The sequence below is a fragment of the Natrix helvetica genome (assembly GCF_964273705.1).
Source record: "Natrix helvetica genome assembly, chromosome: 1".
Classification (NCBI taxonomy): domain Eukaryota; kingdom Metazoa; phylum Chordata; class Lepidosauria; order Squamata; family Natricidae; genus Natrix; species Natrix helvetica.
In genome coordinates this window covers 7,900,936-7,922,803 of record NC_138548.1, presented here as the reverse complement: position 1 = coordinate 7,922,803, position 21,868 = coordinate 7,900,936, and the positions used below count along the sequence as shown (strand labels likewise).

Genomic DNA, 21,868 nt, shown 5'->3' with positions numbered 1-21,868 from the left:
ATTTACATACTGACACCCAGTAAGTTCTCCTGTACATTCTCAACGCTTCCTAGTAGCAGCATCTCACCTGGACTCTGAATTTCCACAGGGTTCCCACTGGAACTCCAGGGATGGGCCCGTAATGGTTTGATGGCACAATGGTACATTCCCTTGTGCGTCCCACGCACGCCATGCCCTTCAAAAGAAAAGGGGAGAGGGGGCCACATTTTAAACCTGATCAACACAACCAAGCCTTGCATGCATTCCAAACAGTTGAATCAAGAATTGGCTAAAGTCTACCTGCACTTTTCCAAACTTCTAATAAAGCACCCCGTTGCTTAAAATCACCAGAATTAGCCCACCAGGCCTCTCAGCTGCCCAGTCTTTGGTGGGAGAAATGGATCTTCCCCTCTGCATGGCATTGGATCCAGCAAACAGGCTGACCTCCGTGCCATCCACCCCCTTGGTTTTACTATTTTAATTTTTAGCAATAATTTGTTTTATATTTAGTTTTTTTGCTTGTAAATGTTTGTAAGCTACTCAGAGTTGCCTTACCGGTGACTGGTGGTTTATAAATTGTATTAATTAGTTAATGTGCTTTCAATAAAACTGCACCGTTTATAAGGTTGCTCTGATTAGCTATTCTCATTATTTATATCCCACCTTAGTTTTAGAATTAACTATAGTGAACGTATCCAATACACCTTCCTCCTCCTGTTTTCCTCTGCATAGCAACACCCGTGAGGTGGATTGGCCTAAGAGAGAGCGACTCCTCAGTCACTCAGCTGGCTTTCATGCCTAAAGAGGGACTAGTTTCCTGGTCATTGGCCCAAGTCCTCCAGTCGGTGCTCATGCCTAAGGCAGGGCTAGAACTCACTGTCTCCTGGTGATTGGCCAAAAATCACCACATGGCTTTCATGGCTAAGGTGAGACTTGAACTTGCAATCTCCCACTTTTTAGCCTGGAGCCTTAAACTCTGCGCCCAGCAATTCCTCCTCCTCTCCATAAGCTTCCCAGTATTTTAATAAATTAGAAGTGTGCAGTATATTTTGTGCCGGCTGAGCGATATGAAGGGCATCTTTTGGCCTGCAATGTGCAAGCATAACCAGGTTCCAGTTACCTTGCCCCAATCCCGCTGAGAAGACGAGTTAGCAGATGCCATCTTAGATTTCTTTTTGCTTTCTTTCAGCTTCTCACCAGCCAAAACCACCTCATTCACATCATTTCGACATTCGGGACAATACCTAAACGTTTAAAAACAAAGAGAGAGACATGAGGCATTCATTTTTTAAATTTGTTTGATCTGCAATAGTAGAGAGAAAAATATTAAAAGCTACTTTCTCAATTTCAAATGGGGCAGATATAGCAAGTTATAGCTTTCCAAGACTCCCCAAAATGTGCCAAACAGGAATTCATCTTGAAGAGAGACTCCACCTTAATTCACAATAGACAACTGCTTTCCTTTCAGAAAAAAAATGTTGCTCTTTTATTCACTTATTTATTTAAAACAGGGTACAGAGGCAGTCTTTGACTTATGGCCAGTTGCTTAGCAACCATTCATACCTACAATGGACCCCAAAAAAGGTACTCCCAACCAAGATTCTGATGGCCACCCTCCCTGGGTTGTGTGATTGCATTTCGGACACTCGGCAACCAGCCCATGTTTTGCCCATTTGCCGTATCATGCAGTCACGTTTATGAAATTTATTGGCAGGTCCTCTTACTTTACAGGGTAATTCTAGGCAGTTTACAAGCATAAAAGATAAAAATTGTATCAACTAAAAACATAAATTAATACCCATCTTTTACTTCTCTATTTTTTTAAAAAAAGCCCATTGGAGACAACGAGGTTGCTTAAAACCTTCCACATTCGCTTAACGTTTGCTACAACAAAGATTGCAAAATCGGGTGCAAACATGTGGTGACCCATTTAATTATCGGCACAACTTACAACCATAATTCCAGGCTCAGTTATGCTTTGTCAGTCAAGAATGACCTGTATAGTCTGGCCCATCCTGTACCAAGCCCTAGGAGACTCACAATCTTGCCGATTTCCCATGTTTTTTATAAAGGCACTAGCTGATAACCCGACGTTGCCCAGGTATTTATAGACATTAAAGCCAAGGGACCTTTCTTCCCCTACTCCCATGCCCATCATCCCTGCCCTCTCCCTTCCTCCTCTTTCCCACTCTGTCTACGATTCTGGCACATTGCCCCAAATCCATCAGGCACTTCCTCATTGGTCCACTGGAGGGCGAATGTCATGGCTGGCTTTCCAGAGGAAGCTGTGAAGGACTTGCCGCTCTAGGACGCTGCACTCGTTCTCCTTAACGGGCCAGGCGTTCCAGAGCTATGCTGGAATACACACACACACACACACACACACCAGGAGTGTCTTATCATCCCCACCCCCCAGTATTTGTTTCCAGAGAGTAAGTCATCTGTATACCAAGTTTGGTTGAAATTGTTCAAGGTGCTCCAGAGTTATGCTGGAACATACATACATACAGCCTTTTATTTATATAGAAGATAGATGATAGATAGATAGATAGATAGATAGATAGATAGATAGATAGATAGATAGATAGATAGATGAGGAAGATTAACACAAGTAAGGCGTGATACAACACAGAAATTTACATTAGTAAATTAGCAGTAATGTACTATTAATAAATAGTTCTATAGGATAGTCACACATCTTAAGATTCATCCTAGGGTAATTTTTCTCAACCTTGGCAATTTTAAGATGTGTGAATTTCAACTCCCAGCATATATTTGCAGCATGGCTGGCTGGGAAATTCTGGGAGTCTTAAAGTTTCCCAGGTTGAGAGACGTTGCTTACAGGGATTCGTTTTGACCTACCAGTCCTCATCGTCAGGTATCCTGCTAAGAGGGGGGTCAAGGCAATAAATGTGGAAAGCCATGTCACACTCATCACACATGAGCTGTTTTTCGGGGTCTTGTTTCCCACCACATATGTGGCAGGCGCACATCCGGCAGGTTTTGCTCGGGTTGTCTTTACAATGCTTGCACACGGGTCCACTTGGTCCTAAAGTCGAAGAAAAGCACCCATATAAAAAGCACCTCAGAAAGAACAGCCCAAAGAGAGAAAGTCAAAAGGGATTGTGGGTTCTGAATCGCATCCAAGAGACGCAAATTATGACATCCACTAGCCTTAATTATGGTGATGGCACTAGCTCAGATGGTATTTTAAAAGGGTGGAAAACTTTTCAGAATAATGATTTATTAACATTTATTAGGTGTGACATCTACGTAATTAAGGCACCAGGCTAGAATCAGGAGACAGGGAGTCCCAGGGTGGATAAAAATCGATGGATTTCTTTTTAAACAGTTTTTCAACATTTTTAAATTGGATCTTTAAAAAAATGAAATTTATTTTAATAAAATGCTTTTGGAATAAACATGTATCTAAAGATAGTTTTCTATTTAGGATGCATTAATAATTTAGTTTATTCAGCATGAAATGGAGCTTAGTTATGTAGCGTGAGGCTGTATATTCTGCAATATTGGGACTGTCATTGGGTCAACAATGGGTTAGAGAAGGAGCCGCTGCAGGATATAGATGACAGTTGCTCTTTGAAAATTATGACTTAAATCGAGTTGATTTAAATCAAATCCACCCTGGTGAGTCCTAAGCTTGAGTTTTAGTCCCACCTTAGCCATGAAAGCTGGCTTGGTGACTTTGGGAGGTCCGAGTATTAACTTTATTCCCTGCCTTAAATTATTTATAAAAAAAGATAACGAAGGGCTACAAATAATAAATGAAAAACATTAAATTAAAATTAAATATTTAATAGTATTCTCATCCACTGAGGCCCAAAGATAATTTTGTCCTGACCTACCCTGCCACAAATACATTTGCAGCAAAAACTAGGACTCGTTGCAAAGCAGGACAAGCCAATGGAAAGGAAACTCACTTTTTAGGGGACTCTCAGAAGTCAAAGGCACAGCACAGCCCGGCTCTTCGATCTTGTAAATCTCATCCACCAGAGCAATTCGGCAATCAGTCAAGATATCTCCACCATCACTGCAAAACAGGGATCAGAACAAGCTGAGCAAGAGAGGCAGCAGCAATGGTGGTTTCTCCCAGCAGAATTCCTTCCTACCAAACCCACAAATATTAATGCTCCTACTTTGGATATACCGTATTTTTGTAGGATAAGACGCACCTTTTTTCCTCAAAAGAGGATGAAAATCTGGGTGAGTCCTATACAATGAATACAGCATTTTTGGCCTCCCAAAAAGGGCATGCATAGGCTTTAGGAGGCTTATAGAGTGCTCCTGGGTGCTGGGGAGGGCAAAAAAGAGCAAAAAACAAGGCATTTTTTGCTCCTTTTTGCCCCCCCCCCCCAGTCTCCAGCAGCACTCTATAAGCCTCCTAAAGCCTATGCATGCCCTTTATTTTTTTGACAAAAAGGGCTGTTTTTTGCTCATTTTTGCCTCCCCCCCCAGCCTCAAGCTACAAGCCTCCTAAAGGCTATGCATGCCCCTTTTTTGACAAAAAACGGGCCCGTTTTTGGGAGGTCTGCAGTAACTTTTTTTTTATTTGCCTCTTCAAAATCTTGGTGTGTCTTATACTCTGAAAAATACGGTACATGGCAATCCTTCCCTTTTGACTTCTGAGTGGGAACATTTCTGGATTTCTTCCGTTTCCTCTTTGTTAATGTATGTATACATGCATGCATGTATTTATTGATTTATAGCCCATTTCCTGGTTCAGTGATTCTAAGCAGCTTACAATATCGTAAAAACAGCAACATAAAAAACCTGGGTAAACTATATGAACAAGGTGGATATGGGATCTTCTCAGTCTATTAAATCAGAGGTCTCCAACCCCCAGGCCGTTGTCCACTACTGAGCTGTGGCCTGTTCAGAACCGGGCCATGCAAGCAGCTGGCCGGTGCATGCATGAGTTCAACTTGACTTATGAGAGCAGTGGTCCAGTTCCCCTCTTCTCCCTGCCGGGCTGCCAAACCATAAAGGTTGGGGACCGCTGTACTAAGCCACCTCCAGAATGACACGTTCCCATTGGGATCCCAGGCCAATAGGCAGAGCCAGGGTTTCAGGGCCTTTTGGAAGGCCAAGGAGGTAGGGGGTTAGATCTTATCTCAAGGAGCACAATAATCTAGACGGGGGTGGGGGGGGTGTCAAACTCAAGGCCCAGAATGGGGGGGGTAGGTTTTGCAGAGTCCGTGGCCGCCAAAAACAGAGCTTGGGAGCTACCACAGGTGCCCCCAACCCGAGTGACGTCAAGCTGGCCATGCCCACTCTGCCCCCTCCCCCTGAGGTCAAACACAACCCTGACGCGGCCCTCAATGAAATCAAGTTTGACCCCCGATCTAGACAGAGGGAATGTAATCAATGTATTTCTATCAAAATTATCTTTGTGGGTTTTTTTTTTCCTTTTCTCATTATTTTAAAAACAATAAAAATGAATAAAAGGAAGGGAAGCATATCTGGGTTACATTATCCTGGACTCCAAAAGTTAGATAAGCCACAGCCACAAACACAACTTGTTTGGAAGACAGCTTCCCAGCAAACTCACTTACCCAAGAACGATCTTGGCGTACAATTCTTTGTAAGTCCTCGTTTCCCTCTTCTGGAGGATCTCTGCGTCGTACCAGAAGCCCCTCTCTTTTGGATCATCGGGATTATAATTCAACATGACGACATCTCCGATTTCTATCTCTTCCCATTTTAAAATTGTCCTGGCACGAGCACGGACATTCCTCAAACTCAACTGGATGACACCATTCTCTGGATAGCTTTATCGAGGAGAAGGAAGTGAAATAAAATAAGCCATTCCACCTTTCCCAGACAACTGCAGGTAGTCCTTGACTTATGAGTACAATTTAGCCCAAACTTTCGATTGTTAAGTGAATTAAGTGCCCCATTTTAGGACTTTTCTTGCCACAGTTGTAAAGTGAATCACTGCAGCTATTGAGTTAGCAAGATGGTTGTTAAGCGAATCTGCCTTCCCCCTGAATTTTGCCTGTCAGAAAGTCACAAAATGCGATCACGTGACCTCAGGATGCTGCAACCACCATAAATATCAGTTGCCAAGTGTCTGAATTTTGATCAGGTGATTATGGGGATGCTGCCATGGTCACAAGGCATTGTTTTCTGTGCTGTTGTAACTTTGAATGGTCACTAAATGAACTGTTGTAAGTCGAGGACTACCTGTGTTATGCTTCATCACAATCAGCCGGATGTTCAGACTGGATCAAAGCTGTATATCAAACCTGTCAAGTCCTTCCCAAGGACCTGGGACAAGCAGATGTGGAGGTTTGTTGAAGGTATTGTTGCAGGAAGCATGCAAGCTATTCCAAGTCAAGCCACCTTTTCGATATTGACCGATGGGGAGATTTTTTTAATGCCAAAGGTGAGCAGATAGGACTGTGGGAGCCTGGATGAATCTAGATCCAAATCATTTCTGCAACATTCACACCATTTCTCAAACCTGCTTTCAGAATAAATGCTGCCCCTCTCAAGACGCTAGGGGAAAAATAAATAAACCCCAAATACTCACTCTTCGTATTTCACGTGATAGGTAATGTCCTCGTCGGGAACGGCTTCTTCTAAATTGGACTCGTCACTTTCGTTCGCCTTGCTCGCCGAGTTCCCTTTCCGAGTCACTTTCACAACTTGCGCTTCGAACCAGGCTCCCATGCTCGTGTCACGAGCATCTACCAATTCATTAATCTAAAGCAGGAGATCCCAAAGCAAAGCACTGGTTTTTAATTAGCCAAACGGTATGAAAGTCAAGTCTTCAAAAATCCCACTTTCGTCTGAATACTGCTTTTATATGCAGGCAGTCCACAACGTACGACCACAATTGAGCCCCAAACTGATGTTGTTAAGTGAAAAATATGTTAAGCGAGTTTTGCTCCATTTTACGACTTTTCTTGCCAGAATTGTTAAGTGAATCTCTGCAGTTCTTACATTAATAACATGGTTTTTTGTGAATCTGGCTTCCCCGTTGACTTTGCTTGTCAGAAGGTCGCAAAAAGTGATCACATAACCCCAGATTACCCAATTATTATGAAATAATTGCCAAGCATTTGAATTTTGATCATGTGACCATGGGGATGCAACAATGGTTGAAAACGGTCCTAAGTCACTTTTTTCAGTGATGTAACTTTGAGCAGTTACTACCGTATTTTTCAGAGTGTAAGACGCACCTTTTTCCCTCAAAAGAGGCTGAAAATCTGGGTGTGTCTTATACACTGAATACAGCATTTTTTGCCTCCCGAATCCACGTCCGCTTCACCAAAATGGCAGTGCAAAGCCTGTAGGAGGCTTTCAGAGTGTTCCTGGGGGCTAGGGAGAGCAGAAATGAGCGGAAAATGGGCCGGGTTTTGCTCAAGTTTGCCCCCCCCCCCCAACACCAGCTCCCAGGAGCACTCTATAAGCCTCCTAAAGGCTATGCATGCAAAAAATTTTGACGAAAAACGGGCCATTTTTTGCTCGTTTGGGGGGGCACCAACCCCGGGGGCACTGCATAAGCCTCCTAAAGGGTATTCATGCCTTTTTTTAAAAAAAAATCATTTTCGAAAAAAATGGGCTATTTTTGGGAAGTCTGCAGGGTGCAAAAACTTTTTTAAAAAAATGCCTCTTCAAAACCTTGGTGCGTTTTATACTCTGATGCATCGTATACTCCGGAAAATATGGTAAATGAACTGTTGTAAGTCGAGGACTGCCTATATATTAGCCTACCTCTATTTTCAGGGTTTGAGGGGGGGCATATTTAGCCTTTTATTTTTCTTTCAGATACCAGTAATCATGAAAACGTTTTATTACTGCATAGGGTTGGCTGCTAAATATTTGATGATGGATTTCGGAAATTATACCCAAAGATTTCTGCTCTGCCTTTGCATCCATTTTAACTTTCCAGCCTTAGAATTACTGTTTTAAGTAAGCTATGCTGTTCTTGGGCTTGACATATCCAAACATGGATCAGTTTGTTCAGATTGATATGAATGCAGGTTTTATATACAGATAGTCCTCAACCTACGACCACAATTGAGCCCCAAATTTAAAATGGACAAGATTTCTCAAATAGCCTTCCAGTTCTCCATCTTATCCATCCAATTAGAGCAAAAAAAAAGGGGGGGAGTTATTTTTTTTCCCCAAAAGAAAACTTTTGGGGTAAGAATTTAGCTCTCTTTGATCATGATGCTGCTTGCTTTATTTACGCTGAACCTACAACCATAATGGGTCTTGCCCATTAAGATCCCATGTCACGACAGTCATTAAGCAAGGCATACAGTAATCGCCTTGTTTAAAGATGCACATCTCTGCTCTCCCTGATGTAGCCATCAAGAGGAGGGGGGTATGGGGGAGGGTATGGGGGACACTGCAGCAACTCCACAGATCACACGTGGCCTGTTGCTGGCCTCCTCCACCTGAGGGCACCTTGAGTTATTTAACAAGATGATAGAATTGGAAGGGACCTTGGAGGTCTTCTAGTCCAATCCCCTGCACAAACAGGAGACCCTATTTACCATTTCAAACCCCAAGGATCCAAGTAGGCCTTTCCCACCAACCACTGGGTATTCTCAGAACTCGAGGCTGCTTCCCACCCCACTGAGTGCCATGCTCCCCATCACCAACTGGTCCCTTACCTTTTGGGTATTATGCATCACCTCCTGGAAATAGCTGTTGCATTATGCAACCTTGCTACATAGCGGAGGCCATGTGGCTCCTTTTAGAAAAAGGCACCCATTTCAGAGAGGCTGCAATCAATTGCAACTCCACCCAAGATGGCACCCCCTTCTAGGAAAGAGCCACCTGACCTGTAGGCAGGTCAGGAAGTAGCATGGCCGTCTCTCCTTTCCCAGAAATCACATTAACGAAGGAGGCCACTTCACCTCTTAGCACCCCTCATGGTGGATAAGTGCTAGAAGTGCAAATAGTCCTTGACTTGGGACCACAATTGAGCCAAAAATTTCCATGGCTAAGCAAGGCAGCGGTTAAGTGAATTTTGTCCCTTTTTACAACCTTTCTTGCCAAAGTTTTTAAGCGAGCCACTGAAGAGGTCATAAAAGGTGATCATACGATCCTGGACCACTGCAACCATCATAAATATGAGCCAACTCTGAATTTTGACCATGCGGCCATGGGATTGCTTCAAGGGTCATTAGCGTGAAAAATATAAATTACATTTATCAATGCCGTTGTAACTTCAAAGGGTCACTGTGAAATCAAGGACTACCTGTATTAGATGGTCTGGTGGTGCTACGTTTGCCAGGATTTCAGACAAATGAAAGAGAAAGTGCCTAACCATGGCTGGCCGTGGCTTACTTTACCACCAGGGAGGCTTTCATTGTCGGAATCCCTACAATGACTAAGATTAAGACATCCTGGTTTAATGTCTTACACAGACATGCTAATTCTCTGTGCAGTTTCCTCAGAACTTAAGAATTCAGGCTCTTCTGCTTCAAAAGGTCTTTGCATCTCAACCTTCCATCTAAAGCAGTCGCACCTTATAGAATCCAAAGCCGGGGTCCACCAAATCAGTCCCAATGGCACTACTGCACGGTGCCTCAATCTCCACGGCTCCTTCCCCATTATTGGAGCTTTTGTCCGATTCGCTTTGGCCTGAACAGCAGCCAGAGTCCGTGTCCGAAAGTTCAGAGTCTTTCTCCTTATTCACCAGGGGAAGGTTAGTGGGGCTTTGTCTCACTAACAGCTGGACGATGTCGTTCAAATTCACGCTGTAATCAAAGAGGGAGTGGCCATCTTCCATCTGTAGGTTGAGAGAAGATCAGTCACCAGAGGCAAACAACAGTTAACAGAAATGATAAGATTGCAGGCAGAAAGTTTCAAACTGAAGGACCAAGCATTTCACATAGGAAATACCCACTGGAAATCTTGGAGAGCCATCAAGTATAGCAAAATAGTGACCGAGATTTCCAAAAGTGGAATAACACCAGTATTAATCAATGGAACAGCTTACTTCCAGGAAATGTGGGAGTTCCATCCCTGGAGGTTTTCAAGAATAGACTGGACAAACAATTGACCAGGATGGTAGGGGGTTGGACTAGAAGACCTCCACAGTCCCTTCTAGATGTATGATTCTATTTTTTATATTTATACTTTCCTTTCCAGTTCCTGAAGTTTTCCTACCCTCTTTTCTCTCCTACCTCCTCATAGTTGACAATATCAGGGTCCCGTCCCCGTCCCCCCTGGTTCCCCCTCCTAAACTTCTTTGGCCCAGATCAAGAGCTCTGATTCAACTTTGATTAGGTTAGGGCTTCAACCACTCAAAAATAGGCTGTTCCATGCATCGAGCACTTTAAGTCACTTGGAATTGGGCAGCCGATAAATTTAAATTTAAAAAATATGCCTATTTCTACTATTTGTGTAGATGAAACCAGCCTAATGATAGCATTTCCTGATTTCCCAATCCAATCTAAAAATCTCTTACATAGCATTGTTAGTTGTGAATTTGGAGCAAGGAAGTCATATTTGTGGTAAGACTGGTACCTTTCATTATGATGGCATTGTGAGAATAACTGCAGAGAGAAGGACGCTAAAGGAATGGCTGCATAGTTTGTGGGTTAAAGTGTTTTTCAAAATATATTTATGCGGCAAGACAAACAAACCCTATTGTTTGCGAAACCTGTTGCCTTCCTGTCTATCTATATGCTTCTAAAACTCTGTTTAACTGGAAGAAACGGTACATTATAGGGCAATAATTTTTGAATCGAGATATCTCAAATGGGTTTACAGAATGTATCCAATATCTTGGACCCCTGATTCCCATGGGATTGAAATTTGTGAAATTGGATAAACAATGTAATCATATAGACCTATCATAAAACATTTTGTGACCTTATACAAAATGTGACTAAATATCTCCTGTGGTCCTGATGCTTTACTAAACAGCTCATCAGGAGCTATTTCCAAGGCAAATCCATCACGGAATATCTTGTTGATCTTTTTTTTATAAAAGAACTTTTCCAGGGAAGTACAGTAGAAGCTCAGCCATTGTTGAAAGCATGAAGGAAACTAATCAGGAAATATCTCTGAAACAATGACTCACACCTTACAGATTGTCTTGACTTACAGCCACAATTGAGCCCAAAATTTCTGTTGTTAAGTGAGACATTTGTTAAGTGAATTTTGCCCCATTTTATGACTTTTCTTGCCTCACTTAAGTGAATCACTGCAGTTGATCAGTTAACACCCTGGTTGCTAAGTGAATCTGGCTTCCCCATTGACTTTGATTGTCAGAAAGTTGCAACCGTCATAAATGTCAGTTCCCAAGCATCTGAATTTGATCACACGATCATGGGGATGCTGGAAATGTCATAACTGAAAAATGGACATAATTCACTTTTTTCAGTGCTGTTGTACTTTGAACGGTCACTAAGCAAACTGTTGTAAGTCAAGGACTATCTGTATGTTAATGGCACATAGATGGTAAAAACTGAAATCTTTATCCTGTTAATAAGAAACAATAATCATTAAGCAAACAAGAGCCACTCAGCTGCATCAAAACCGGTCCTAGGAGTTCTGTCTAAGGACAACAGGAAGCCAGCAGCCACCAATACCGAGCTGACAAGTTGTGTAGAATCCAAAGACAACGTGGCTCAACACAAAGTGTAAACCGTTTCACAAGAACGAACATTCTTCTCTGTAAAAGACAAGTCTAAAAAAAACCAAGTTCTGCTAAGGACACCAGGATTAGTTTGCATTTTTGTTTTCTATATATCATTGACATTTCTGCATTCACACTGCAACTGTTTCATTTTTTTCTTCCCTGTCTGATTCTCATGGGACTGCCTGGACAAGACCCTGTAGTTTTCTTGGCATGGGTTCTCAGAAGGGGTTTGCCACTGCCTCCTTCTTGGGACAGAGTAAAAGTGTCTGGCCTAAGGTCACCCAGCTGGCTTTGTGCCTGCCCAAAGCTGGAGAACGCACAACTGCCCAGTTTCTAGCCTGATATCTTTACCACTAAAACAGATTGGCTCTAATTTCATATTTTCCTAAAATGGAATGGAATGTAACCGACTCACACACACGAACTGACTGAAAAAAATCTCTACCTTCCTTACTAGATTCACTGTTAATGCAAAGTGATCCTGTTATTGTACAGTTAAATTGGAGAAAATACTCTTCATTTCAAGTATAGATTAACTCTTTGAAGGCACTTCCAAGAGCATAAAACAAGATTTATTGATAATAGAAACGGAGCTGGAATACAGCGCTTTCTAATGCCAAGCTAGTAGTCTGGGAAGCGATGCCAAAGGAATTACCAAGAAGCAAGTAAAAAAGAAGACACAACTTTTTTGGAGTCCAGAAGCTAAGAAAAGCCAGAGAAACTACTAGAGAATTCCTAGATTGTCGGCTAAAGTGGGAAGCTGGAAAAACCGTTCCCAAAAAAAAGAAAATGGCAACCCTACCCCCTTTCATCTTAAGGAAACTGAATGGATATGGGGACATGGCTATCTTTTTGTTTACCATCAAAACACTGTGGGAACATTACCACTAGAGGGCAGTGCAAGTATTATCTTTTTAAAAAAACAAAATTAATAAGCCTCTTTAGAAAGCTTTTAACGGGTTCCTGAGAGACTCACACCAAACTCATTCAGAAAAATTCAGCCAAAGAGCTAGAATTCTCCGTCTCCGTTAAGATTCATTACTTGAGAAAAGCCATCTTACCACTGTGGAAGAAGCAGCAGTTTCAATCCATTGGTACGTTCACTATAAGCAATCCAGGGGTTACGAGAGCAGGACCAGGATTGCCATTGCTAAGCCATGCAGTTGTAAAGCACATTACAAATCCACATGGCTTAGCGCTGACAAGCCAACAATCCTGGATGCTGTCATATAATCCCAACCCTTGCAGATTTTTAAGGTGGAAGTGGCAGAGTCCCAGGAGGGCTGGGGAGGCCACGCCAAGGAGTAGGGGGAGGGCTTGGGAGGCCTGGCGCAGGAAGATTAGAGGGGGTGGGACAGCAGGGGAAATGCTGGATGGCCTAGTGGGTATGAGCTTGAGAGGGGAGGAGGGGAGGGGAGCGACTTGCAAACTTCCCTGCCAGCTTTCCCATTAACTTTGCTTGTGGGAAGCCAGCAGGGAAGGCTGCAAAGAGCAATCACATGATCACAGGACGCTATAACCGGTGCGAGTAGGGTGCAAAGCACCTGAATCATGCTATGACTGCAGGGGGGCTGCAACGGCTGGAGCCTAGATCTAAGGAACACTCGTTCGCTACCACCACCGCAGCTTTAAATGGTCACAGAACAAGAGGTCAGTAAGTGGCCTGCCTGCATTGAGAAAAGCGGTTCAGGCATGCAACACACATCAGCAGCATGGAGAGAACATCACTGTTCACAGCAACTATTTCTGACATTGATCCAGCTCGATCAACCTTCAAATCACTGCTATACAGGCACACGTGGTTTCCCTCCTAACTTTAAAAGTACATATGCTTTTTTTAAAGGAGACTCTTGAAATCTGAGTTAACCATTGCCTTGATTTCTCAGAATAACAGAGTTGGAAAGGGGGGTCAAAGAGGCCATCTATGTCAAAATTGAACAGCCCTCTCTCAAGAGGGAGAAGGGGGAGGATAGACATCATCTATCTCCAGTCTACAACACAGTCCTTTCAACAGTTCTAAGGCCTCACACCCATTTGCACTACTCAGGTGACCCTGACCATAGGTTAAACCTCCAAGCGGTCTCAAGGAATAATGCAAATGACCAGCTGTCTTCAAGGAGTATAAATCCTTCCATTCCCCACCATCCAGTCAGAGCTGAAGAAGCTTCTTGGATGAGAAGCAAAACGTCTTCAAAGAAAAAAAAAAAACCAAAGTCGTGGCCTCTTGAAAAAAAGCATCTTTGGGACAACTATAACCTGGATGAATGTGAATCTCTCTAGACAGAGTTGGAAGCGACCTTGGAGGTCTTCTAGTCCTTCCCCACCACCCACACTCAAGCAGGAAACCCTATGCCATGATTGCCCAATCTCTTCTTTAAAAGCCTCCAGCATTGCAGCGTTCACAACTTCTGGAGGCAAGTTGTTCCACTGGTTAATTGTTCTGTCAGGACATTTCTCCTTAATTTTAGATTAATTCTTTCCTTGATTAGTTTCCATCTGTTGCTCCTTCTTTGGAGCTTTGCTTTGGAACTCCGCAACAGAAATCCAGAAGGGGGAGTTGAAGGCCTCCTTCAACAAAACTATGCAAAGGAATCTACCACACGTGGTAAGGAGCGAAGTGCCAAAGCGCCACATTCCCACCAACGCTCATCGTCCCAACACGATTGGAACTCTTACTGGAGAGAAGAACGAAAGCTTACGGACCTGTTTGCCTCGATAGAAAAGCCTCTGTCTGTCGGGTTCCACCCTGAAAACTTCATGGATCCTTTGCCGAAGCTCTTCCACTTTCGTAAGTTTGGAAAGAGAATCCACCCGATGGGTCTCTTTCCCATCCATGGTGCGCACTTGGATCCACATTGTGGCGGTTGTCTCTGTGGAAGAATCACAAGCACATGAAGGAAGGGGAGACGGGGGAGTGTGCTTTCCCATCAACCCCGATTATGCCCCCAAACATGTGCCCACCCCTCCCAAGTGCCCCTCATTCAACCTAGAAGCGCCTCCATGTTTGTGCGATGAATGGTCCCATTTTGCATCCGTTATGCAAATCCAACATCGCCCCCCTCCCATGTCCAAGACCCTCCCCATTCTCTCCTCCAGTCTCCCCCCCCTCCCGATTTTAACAGGATGCCATTAGTTTCATCAACGCCACTTGTTTCATCTGGCTGAAATAAATGCATTTATTGCCAATACTTTATATTTGTTTGTTGGGGGTGGGTGGAATTAATCCCACGATGACCAGTCAGCTTGGATAAACCCAATGAAATGGACATTACCCTTGGAGGTAGATGACTAAAATTTAGCTCTGAAGCTAAACTTTGACTAAATAAAAAATAAAAAGTACAGTAATGCGTTAATTCCCTTCCAAAAATAGCATATTATTACTAGCGCTGGCATTGCTGCTATTTCCCAAGAGCCCGTTTCTTGGAAAAAGTTCTCCAGATGTCGAATATAAAAGTTACACAACCGTCTTTCCCCAGTTTCATAACGACCCCCCCAATTAAAAATAAGGTTCCCATGGCAACTATGGCCTTATTTTGCCTCCTCCAAAACCCCCCAAGCGCTCTCTTCAGCCCCTTCAGGATCCCCCTCCCCAAAGTCCCCCCCCAACGAGCGCCCCCAACTTTCCCCCATTCCTAGAAGCCCCTAAACTGACCAGCCTCCCCTCCATATCTATAGGCGGCTGGATGCCCCCCCCTCACGGAACCCCCAATTCCAGCTCGCCCCAAAGGGTCCCCCAATGAAACCCAGTCTGCCCCGGCGCTCCAAACCCTCCTCCGGTTCGACCCTGCCGTTCCTCGCACAAACACCCCAAGGCGGCCCGTGTGAGGGGGCTCCCCTTCCGTACCTCGCCGGCCGTTTGCCCCCTCGGAGCCGCTCGACAACCCCACAGCGCGACCGCTCAACCGAACCTCTTGGCTGGGTTTTTTTCCCCTTTCGCCGTCTTGCTTTTTGCTTGCGCTCCGCCCCCTTCCCCGCTCCTCGCCCCCCGATTGGCCGCGCGCCCCCGAAGGCGGGACGCCCATAAGCCGCTTTCCTTCAGGGAAGGCTCCAGCTCCCGCCTTCCCCCACCCCTAGCCAGCCAGCAAGTTCGGCTGCGCTCCTCGTCTCCTCCCCCCCCAACCTCCGACGACTTGCCTGTTCCTCCTCGCGGAGTTCAAGGCGCGCGCCACAAATTGAAAAAAAACCGCCGGGCCGCGAGGATTGGGAAAGGGAAGTCTCGCGAGATGTTACCAAAAAAAACCGTGAAGCCGAAGGAAAATGCTTGAGGGAAAGAAAAAAAAAAGCCGGATGAATTTAAAGGGACAGGCTGCATTTTGAGCTCCCTTCTCCTTTGCAACAATTTTTGCGCGTTATTTCGAAAAGGAGAACTGGCGATTTTCAGTTGGGTTTGCAGCAGAAGGCAGCAAGGCAATTTGGCCGGCCGAAATTAAAGCCCTATCTGTTGCAAGGCCCTCCCTAACGTCATTTGTTTATTTGTTCAATGCCTATGGGGTAGGCTTACTTAAAAAAAAATAATTCGATTAATTTAATTAATGGACCATGATTTCCTATGCAACTTATTTTCCAAAACAAAACAAAAAAAGCATCTATGGACTCAATTTCCTTGCAAATGCGTTGCATCATAGCCTGAAAGGGAAAACACTTGCAAATCATCAGTAAATTTTTGGAAATGATAACTGAGCAACATATTGAGTTTAAATCAGAAACATGCCTTTTAGGTATACTGTTGGAAAGTTATGATGAAGCAACTGCATATTTAGCGTTACATATATGGACGGCAGCAAGAATGATATATACTAAATATTAAAAATTAAAGATAAAGTCTTGAAATATTATGGAATAAATGGATAGAGACAAGAGGTAGAAATGAGAGAAAATAAGTTTACAAATGTCAATAATAGTATGGAAAATAAAGATGTATATAACAGTAACTATACTAAGGGGAAAACTGTAAATAGGCTAATGTAAGAAGAAATTTAGTTAAAGGTTTTGGTTTTTTTTTGGTCATACCACTATAATTAGTGTTATACTATTTTATTGTTATTAGCTTCTGTGTTAAGATTTACTATCAACTTTCCTTTGGCTTTGCTTTATTTGTAATTGTTATCCTGACAAGGCACTGCCTTTCCAAAATGTTTATGAATAAAAACCATTTTAAAAAAGGAGTAAATTTTTGCAACTCACTTGAAGCTTAAATCCAAAATATTTCCAATATTTACGCAGAATTAACTAACCAAGGTTGTAGCAATAATCCTGTGGCATCTTTAATGCTTGCCCAATTTATTGCAGCAGGAATCTGCTTCTTGGTTAGGAGTTACAATACCTATAATGCACAGCAGGGCATTTAGACAAGACTGCCATAAGCCGTGAAGAGGCTGGAGTCTATTTCAATCGGCAAAACGTGTACATAATTATAATTATTGATCCAGTATATGAGATTGCTGGATTCAAAACAATTCAAGCTGGCATATGGAAAAGATTTAAAAGTTCCACCAGAAAAGGATAAGACAGAGGAAAGAGTGAAAGTATCCACCTTTGAAAAACACAAAATAATATCCTAAAGTTCTTTAAAAGATTTCTGAATTGTCCTGGTCCAGTACCTGTTGGATAAACCAGATTTTTAAAATCTTTCCAAAAGGATTGCATAGCACAGCCTCAAAGCTAAATGGAAGTCTTGAGTTATAATGACAAAGAAATGCAAATGAAAAATGGGTGTAGAGGCAACGAAACGTATTTACATCACAATTGATTTATTTTGTAATGTATTTATATTGCTTCAGAGCACAGAATTGCGAGCATTTCGCCAGAGACAGGGCAAAAACACGTGGCCAATCGTAAACAGCGAAGTCGGCTGGAAAAAATCTCTTTACTGTATCTATTATAGCTAACGCCTCAACGAATATTTTGCTTTTTTTCCCTTTGTCGCCCAAGCTTTTCTTCCTATATAACCCTGTCCCACCCACCTTCCACTAATTCGTCACCGGTTAGGAATTTTCTCCCGCCCGTCCAGTCCTGATCTACTATTACTGCCTTGATCCTGTTTGGGGATCGCTTTTGTGATCCACCACGTGGCGCGCGGGAAAATACCAAGCGAAATTCCCAGATTTCTTTCCTGTCCTTGGGGCCTCCAATCTGCTCACAAATTGCTTTTGTTTCCAAACTGAAAGACACAACATTGAGAGGTTTGCTGATATTTCGAAGACGCAACAAACAGTGATGGCACCGGATTCTGTGGCAGAGCTGCCTGTCGAGCCTTGTGCTGGGAGGGCAGCTATGCCACAGGAAGGGTGAGGTCACCACAAAATAGCACAGAGGCCACAACGCAAGGCTATTGACTTTAAGCATCCATGAAAACATTAAAGTAGTATTTCTCAGCCTCCGGAAAATTAAGATGTGTAGACTTCAATTCCCAGAATTCTGCAACCAGCAGAGGTCCAAGTATTCTATTAGTTCTGAAGAACTATTCCATTACAGATAGTCCTCATCTTATGACCACAACTGAGCCCCAAATTTCTGTTGCTAAGCGAGACATTTGTTCAGTGAGTTTTGCTCCATTTTTACAAGCTTTCTTGCCACAGTTGTTAGCTGAATCACTGCAGTTAAGTTGGTCACACAATTGTTAAGTGAATCTGACTCCCTTGTTCCCTCGGCTTGTCAGGAGGTCGCAAAAGGGGATCACGTGACCCCGGGACACTGCAACCGTCATAAATGAGTCAGTTGCCAAGCGTCCGAATTTTGATCACGAGATCACAGGGAGGCTGCAACGGTCAGAAGTATGAAAAAGTCTTACATCACTTTTTTCAGTGCCGTCGTAATTTCAAATGGCCACTAAGTGAATGGCGGTAAGTTGAGGTCTACCTGTACCTGGTGGTCTCTTTTTCAAGTCCTCAACTTACAACCACAATTGAGCCCAAAATGTACGCTGTTAAGTAAGAAATTTGTAGTTAAGTGAGTTTTGACGTTTTGCAACTCTTCTCCCTACGTTTGCTAAGTGAATCCCTACAGCTGTTGAATTAGTAACCGGGTTAAGTGAATCTGGTTTCCTCCTTGACTTTGCTTGTCAGAAGGTCGCATGACTCCGGGACACTGCAACCGTCATAAATATGAGTCAGTTTTGAAGCATTGGAATTTTGATGAAATGACCATGGGGGATGCTGCAACAGTCGTAAGTTGAAAAATGGTCACAAGTCACTTTTTTCAGTGCTGTTGTAACTTTGAACCGTCACTAAATGAACTGCTGTAAGTGGAGGACTACCTTTACGAAACATGGATAAAAGGTTAGCATTCGCCCTCAAATTATTCACCCTGGTGTCACAGCCAAGTTGTTTTTCTGACAATATTGAACAAATCTGTCATTATCTTTTAAACTACATGGTGAAAATTATTTAGGGGATGTGGTCAGGAGTCTCCAACCTTGGCAACTTTAAGCCTGGAGGACTTCAACTCCCAGAATTCCCCAGCCAGCTTGGGAGTTGAAGCCCACCAGGCTTAAAGTTGCCAAGGTTGGAGACCCCTGCTTTAGACCTTAAGCATGTGATTTAGATCCTCTGACATCCCTAATTTATTTACGTTATCCTACTATAGGTAGTCCTCGACATACAAAAGTTCATTTAGTGACCATTCGAAGTTACAATAGCATTACAAAATAGTGGCATGACCAGTTTTCATACTTAACGACTGTTGCAGCATCCCCATGGTTAAGTGAACAAAATTCAGATGCATGGCCATGGGTTCATATTTATGACGGTCGCAGTGTCCCAGGGCCAACATGATCCCCTTTTGCGACCTCCTGACAGGTAAAGCCAATGGGGTAAACAGATTCACTTAACAACCATGTTACTAACTTAACAACCTCCATGATTCCTTGAACAACTATGGGTAGAAAAGTCATAAAAAGGGGGACAAAACTCACTTGCCTCACTTAGCAAGAGAACGTTCGGGCTCCATTGTGGTTGTAAGTCGAGGAGTACCTGTATTTCATGAAAGCAGTGCAGATTTTCAGAGGAGCTAGAAGTCGTAAGGGCCAAAAATGGTCCCTCCAAATGATTTTGCAATGCACGCACATCCCTCTATAGCCTTTTCCTTCCAAATTTTCAGATTTTGCCCCTCCAAGTCTGAACCAGGCCCAATCCTGTTTAGCTTCCCAGCTAAGAGAAGGTGAGGCAGGTTCTCTGCCCAAACAGGAAATGGGCTTCCAAACTTGTGATTAAGAGTTAGAAGACCAATGATAAGAACCTCTAATCAGCACCGGGAACCATTGATTTCCTAACCCAAAGGATTTTGTACATTTCAAAAATGTGCTTCTGCTCTTGTTAAGCTACCTGGGTCAATGGAACAAATGAATGGACCTTCTAAAATTGCACCTTATGTGCACATGGATACATGTGATTGTTATTTTACCACGTTCTGTATTACATCCCTGTGTTAGGTTCCAACATTAGGGGGAGAATGCGCTGTGCCCCCTCCCGATCCCTTTTTGCTCCCAGGAGGCTGCAGGGAGCCCTACTAGGCCCAAAATGGGGGCACCGGGGGGGGGGGGTTCCCCTCATGACCTGTTTTTGCTTCCAGGAGGCTGTGGGGAAGCCTACTAGGCCCAAAAGAGGGGCATGGGGTGTGAGTGGGTGCGCCCCCCCATGACCTGTTTTTGCTCCCAGGAGGCTGCAGGGAGGCCTACTAGGCCCAAAACAGGGCCACCGGGGGGGGGGGGGGAGTGGGTGCGCCCCCCAAGACCTGTTTTTGCTTCCAGGAGGCTGCAGAGAGACCTACTAGGCCCAAAACAGGGCCACCGAGGGGGGGAGTGGGTGCCCCCCCCAAGACCTGTTTTTGCTTCCAGGAGGCTGCAGAGAGACCTACTAGGCCCAAAACAGGGCCACCGAGGGGGGGAGTGGGTGCGCCCCCCCCAAGACCTGTTTTTGCTCCCAGGAGGCTGCAGGGAGGCCTACTAGGCCCAAAACAGGGCCACCGGGAGGGGGGGGAGGGGGTGCGCCCCCCCAAGACCTGTTTTTGCTCCCAGCAGGCTGCAGGGAGGCCTACTAGGCCCAAAACAGGGCCACGGGGGGGTGCGTCTCCCCATGACCTGTTTTTGCTCCCAGGAGGCCTACTAGGCCCAAAACGGGGCATGGGGCGGGGGGGTGTCGCACATGCTTGGGTGCAGGCACTTTTGGCACGCGACGACAAAAAGGTTGGCCATCACTGGGATAGGTGGTACCGGCTCAATAGTAGTAACTGCAAGAGGGGTCTTGGAGTCCTAGTGGACAATCATTTAAACATGAGCCAGCAGCTGCCAACACAGTCCTTAAACTGCATGAACAGAAAGACAACACCAAGGTCACAAGAAGTGATAACACCACTTTATACTCCATTAGTGAGGCCACACTTGGAATCCTGCATCCAGTTTTGTTGCCCAGAATACAAGAAAGATGTTGAGACTCTGGAAAGAGTGCAGAGGAGCAACAAAGAGGATTAGGGGACTGGAGACTGAACTGTATGGTGAATGATTGAAGGAACTAGGTATGTCATGTTTAGCAAAGAGAAGGACATGATAGCATCTTCCAATATTTGAAGGGCTGCCCCAAAGAAGAGGGAGTCAAGCTCTTCTCCAAAGCACCTGAAAGCAGGAAAAGAAGCAATGGATGGAAATTAATAAAGGAGAAAAGCCACTTAGAACTAAAGGAGAAATTTCCTGACAGTTAGGACAATTAATCAGTGGAACAGAAGTTGCCTCTAGAAGTTGTGAATGCTCCAATACTGGAAGTCTTTAAGATGTTGGATAGCCATTTATCTGAAATGGCACAGGGTCTCCTGCTTGAGCAGGGGGGTTGGACTAGAAGACCTCCAAGGTCCCTTCCAGTTCTGTTCTACTGTTACCATGAAGATCACTTTTATAAGAAGGCAGAGCAAATGAATTTGGAACTTCTGGGAGTTGAAGTCCGCATATCTTACTTGCCACATTTGAGAAAAACCGGCCCGAAAGTCTTTGTGTCTACAGCAGGCTGATATTTGTTTTTATATTTCAATCTTTATTGGAATTCCTAAACACTCTGAAAGTTGTTTTTTCTATTGTTTAGTTTTCCTTTGGGGAAAACCCACATGCCTGTCCAATGAATGTGTATTTTTAAGAAGGGCAGAACAGCTATTTCTAGGTAAAAATATAAATCAGAACTCTGAGCAGCCATTGACAACAAAACTGAATTCCAAACTTCAGTCAGCGCAATAGATATCCCTTTTTGTTTCCTTCTTGAGAGGGAAGAAAAAGTCAAC

General features: G+C 43.9%; 1 protein-coding gene across 5 annotated transcripts in view; it reads right to left on the bottom strand.

Annotated features, from left to right (window-relative positions):
- The window catches only part of UHRF1 (ubiquitin like with PHD and ring finger domains 1), a 36,261-nt gene that overhangs the window by 9,899 nt on the left and 4,494 nt on the right, over positions 1 to 21,868 (bottom strand). For 2 of the 5 annotated variants that reach the window (XM_081937127.1, XM_081937125.1), the window contains exons 2-9: positions 14,312 to 14,478; positions 9,485 to 9,748; positions 6,530 to 6,702; positions 5,550 to 5,765; positions 3,918 to 4,027; positions 2,842 to 3,028; positions 1,100 to 1,223; positions 68 to 175 (exon numbers count right to left, since the gene is read on the bottom strand). In XM_081937127.1, the coding sequence (XP_081793253.1) occupies positions 68 to 175; positions 1,100 to 1,223; positions 2,842 to 3,028; positions 3,918 to 4,027; positions 5,550 to 5,765; positions 6,530 to 6,702; positions 9,485 to 9,748; positions 14,312 to 14,464 (1,335 nt within the window). In that variant the 5' untranslated portion in view covers positions 14,465 to 14,478. The other 3 variants (XM_081937128.1, XM_081937126.1, XM_081937129.1) reach the window with 3 other exon arrangements.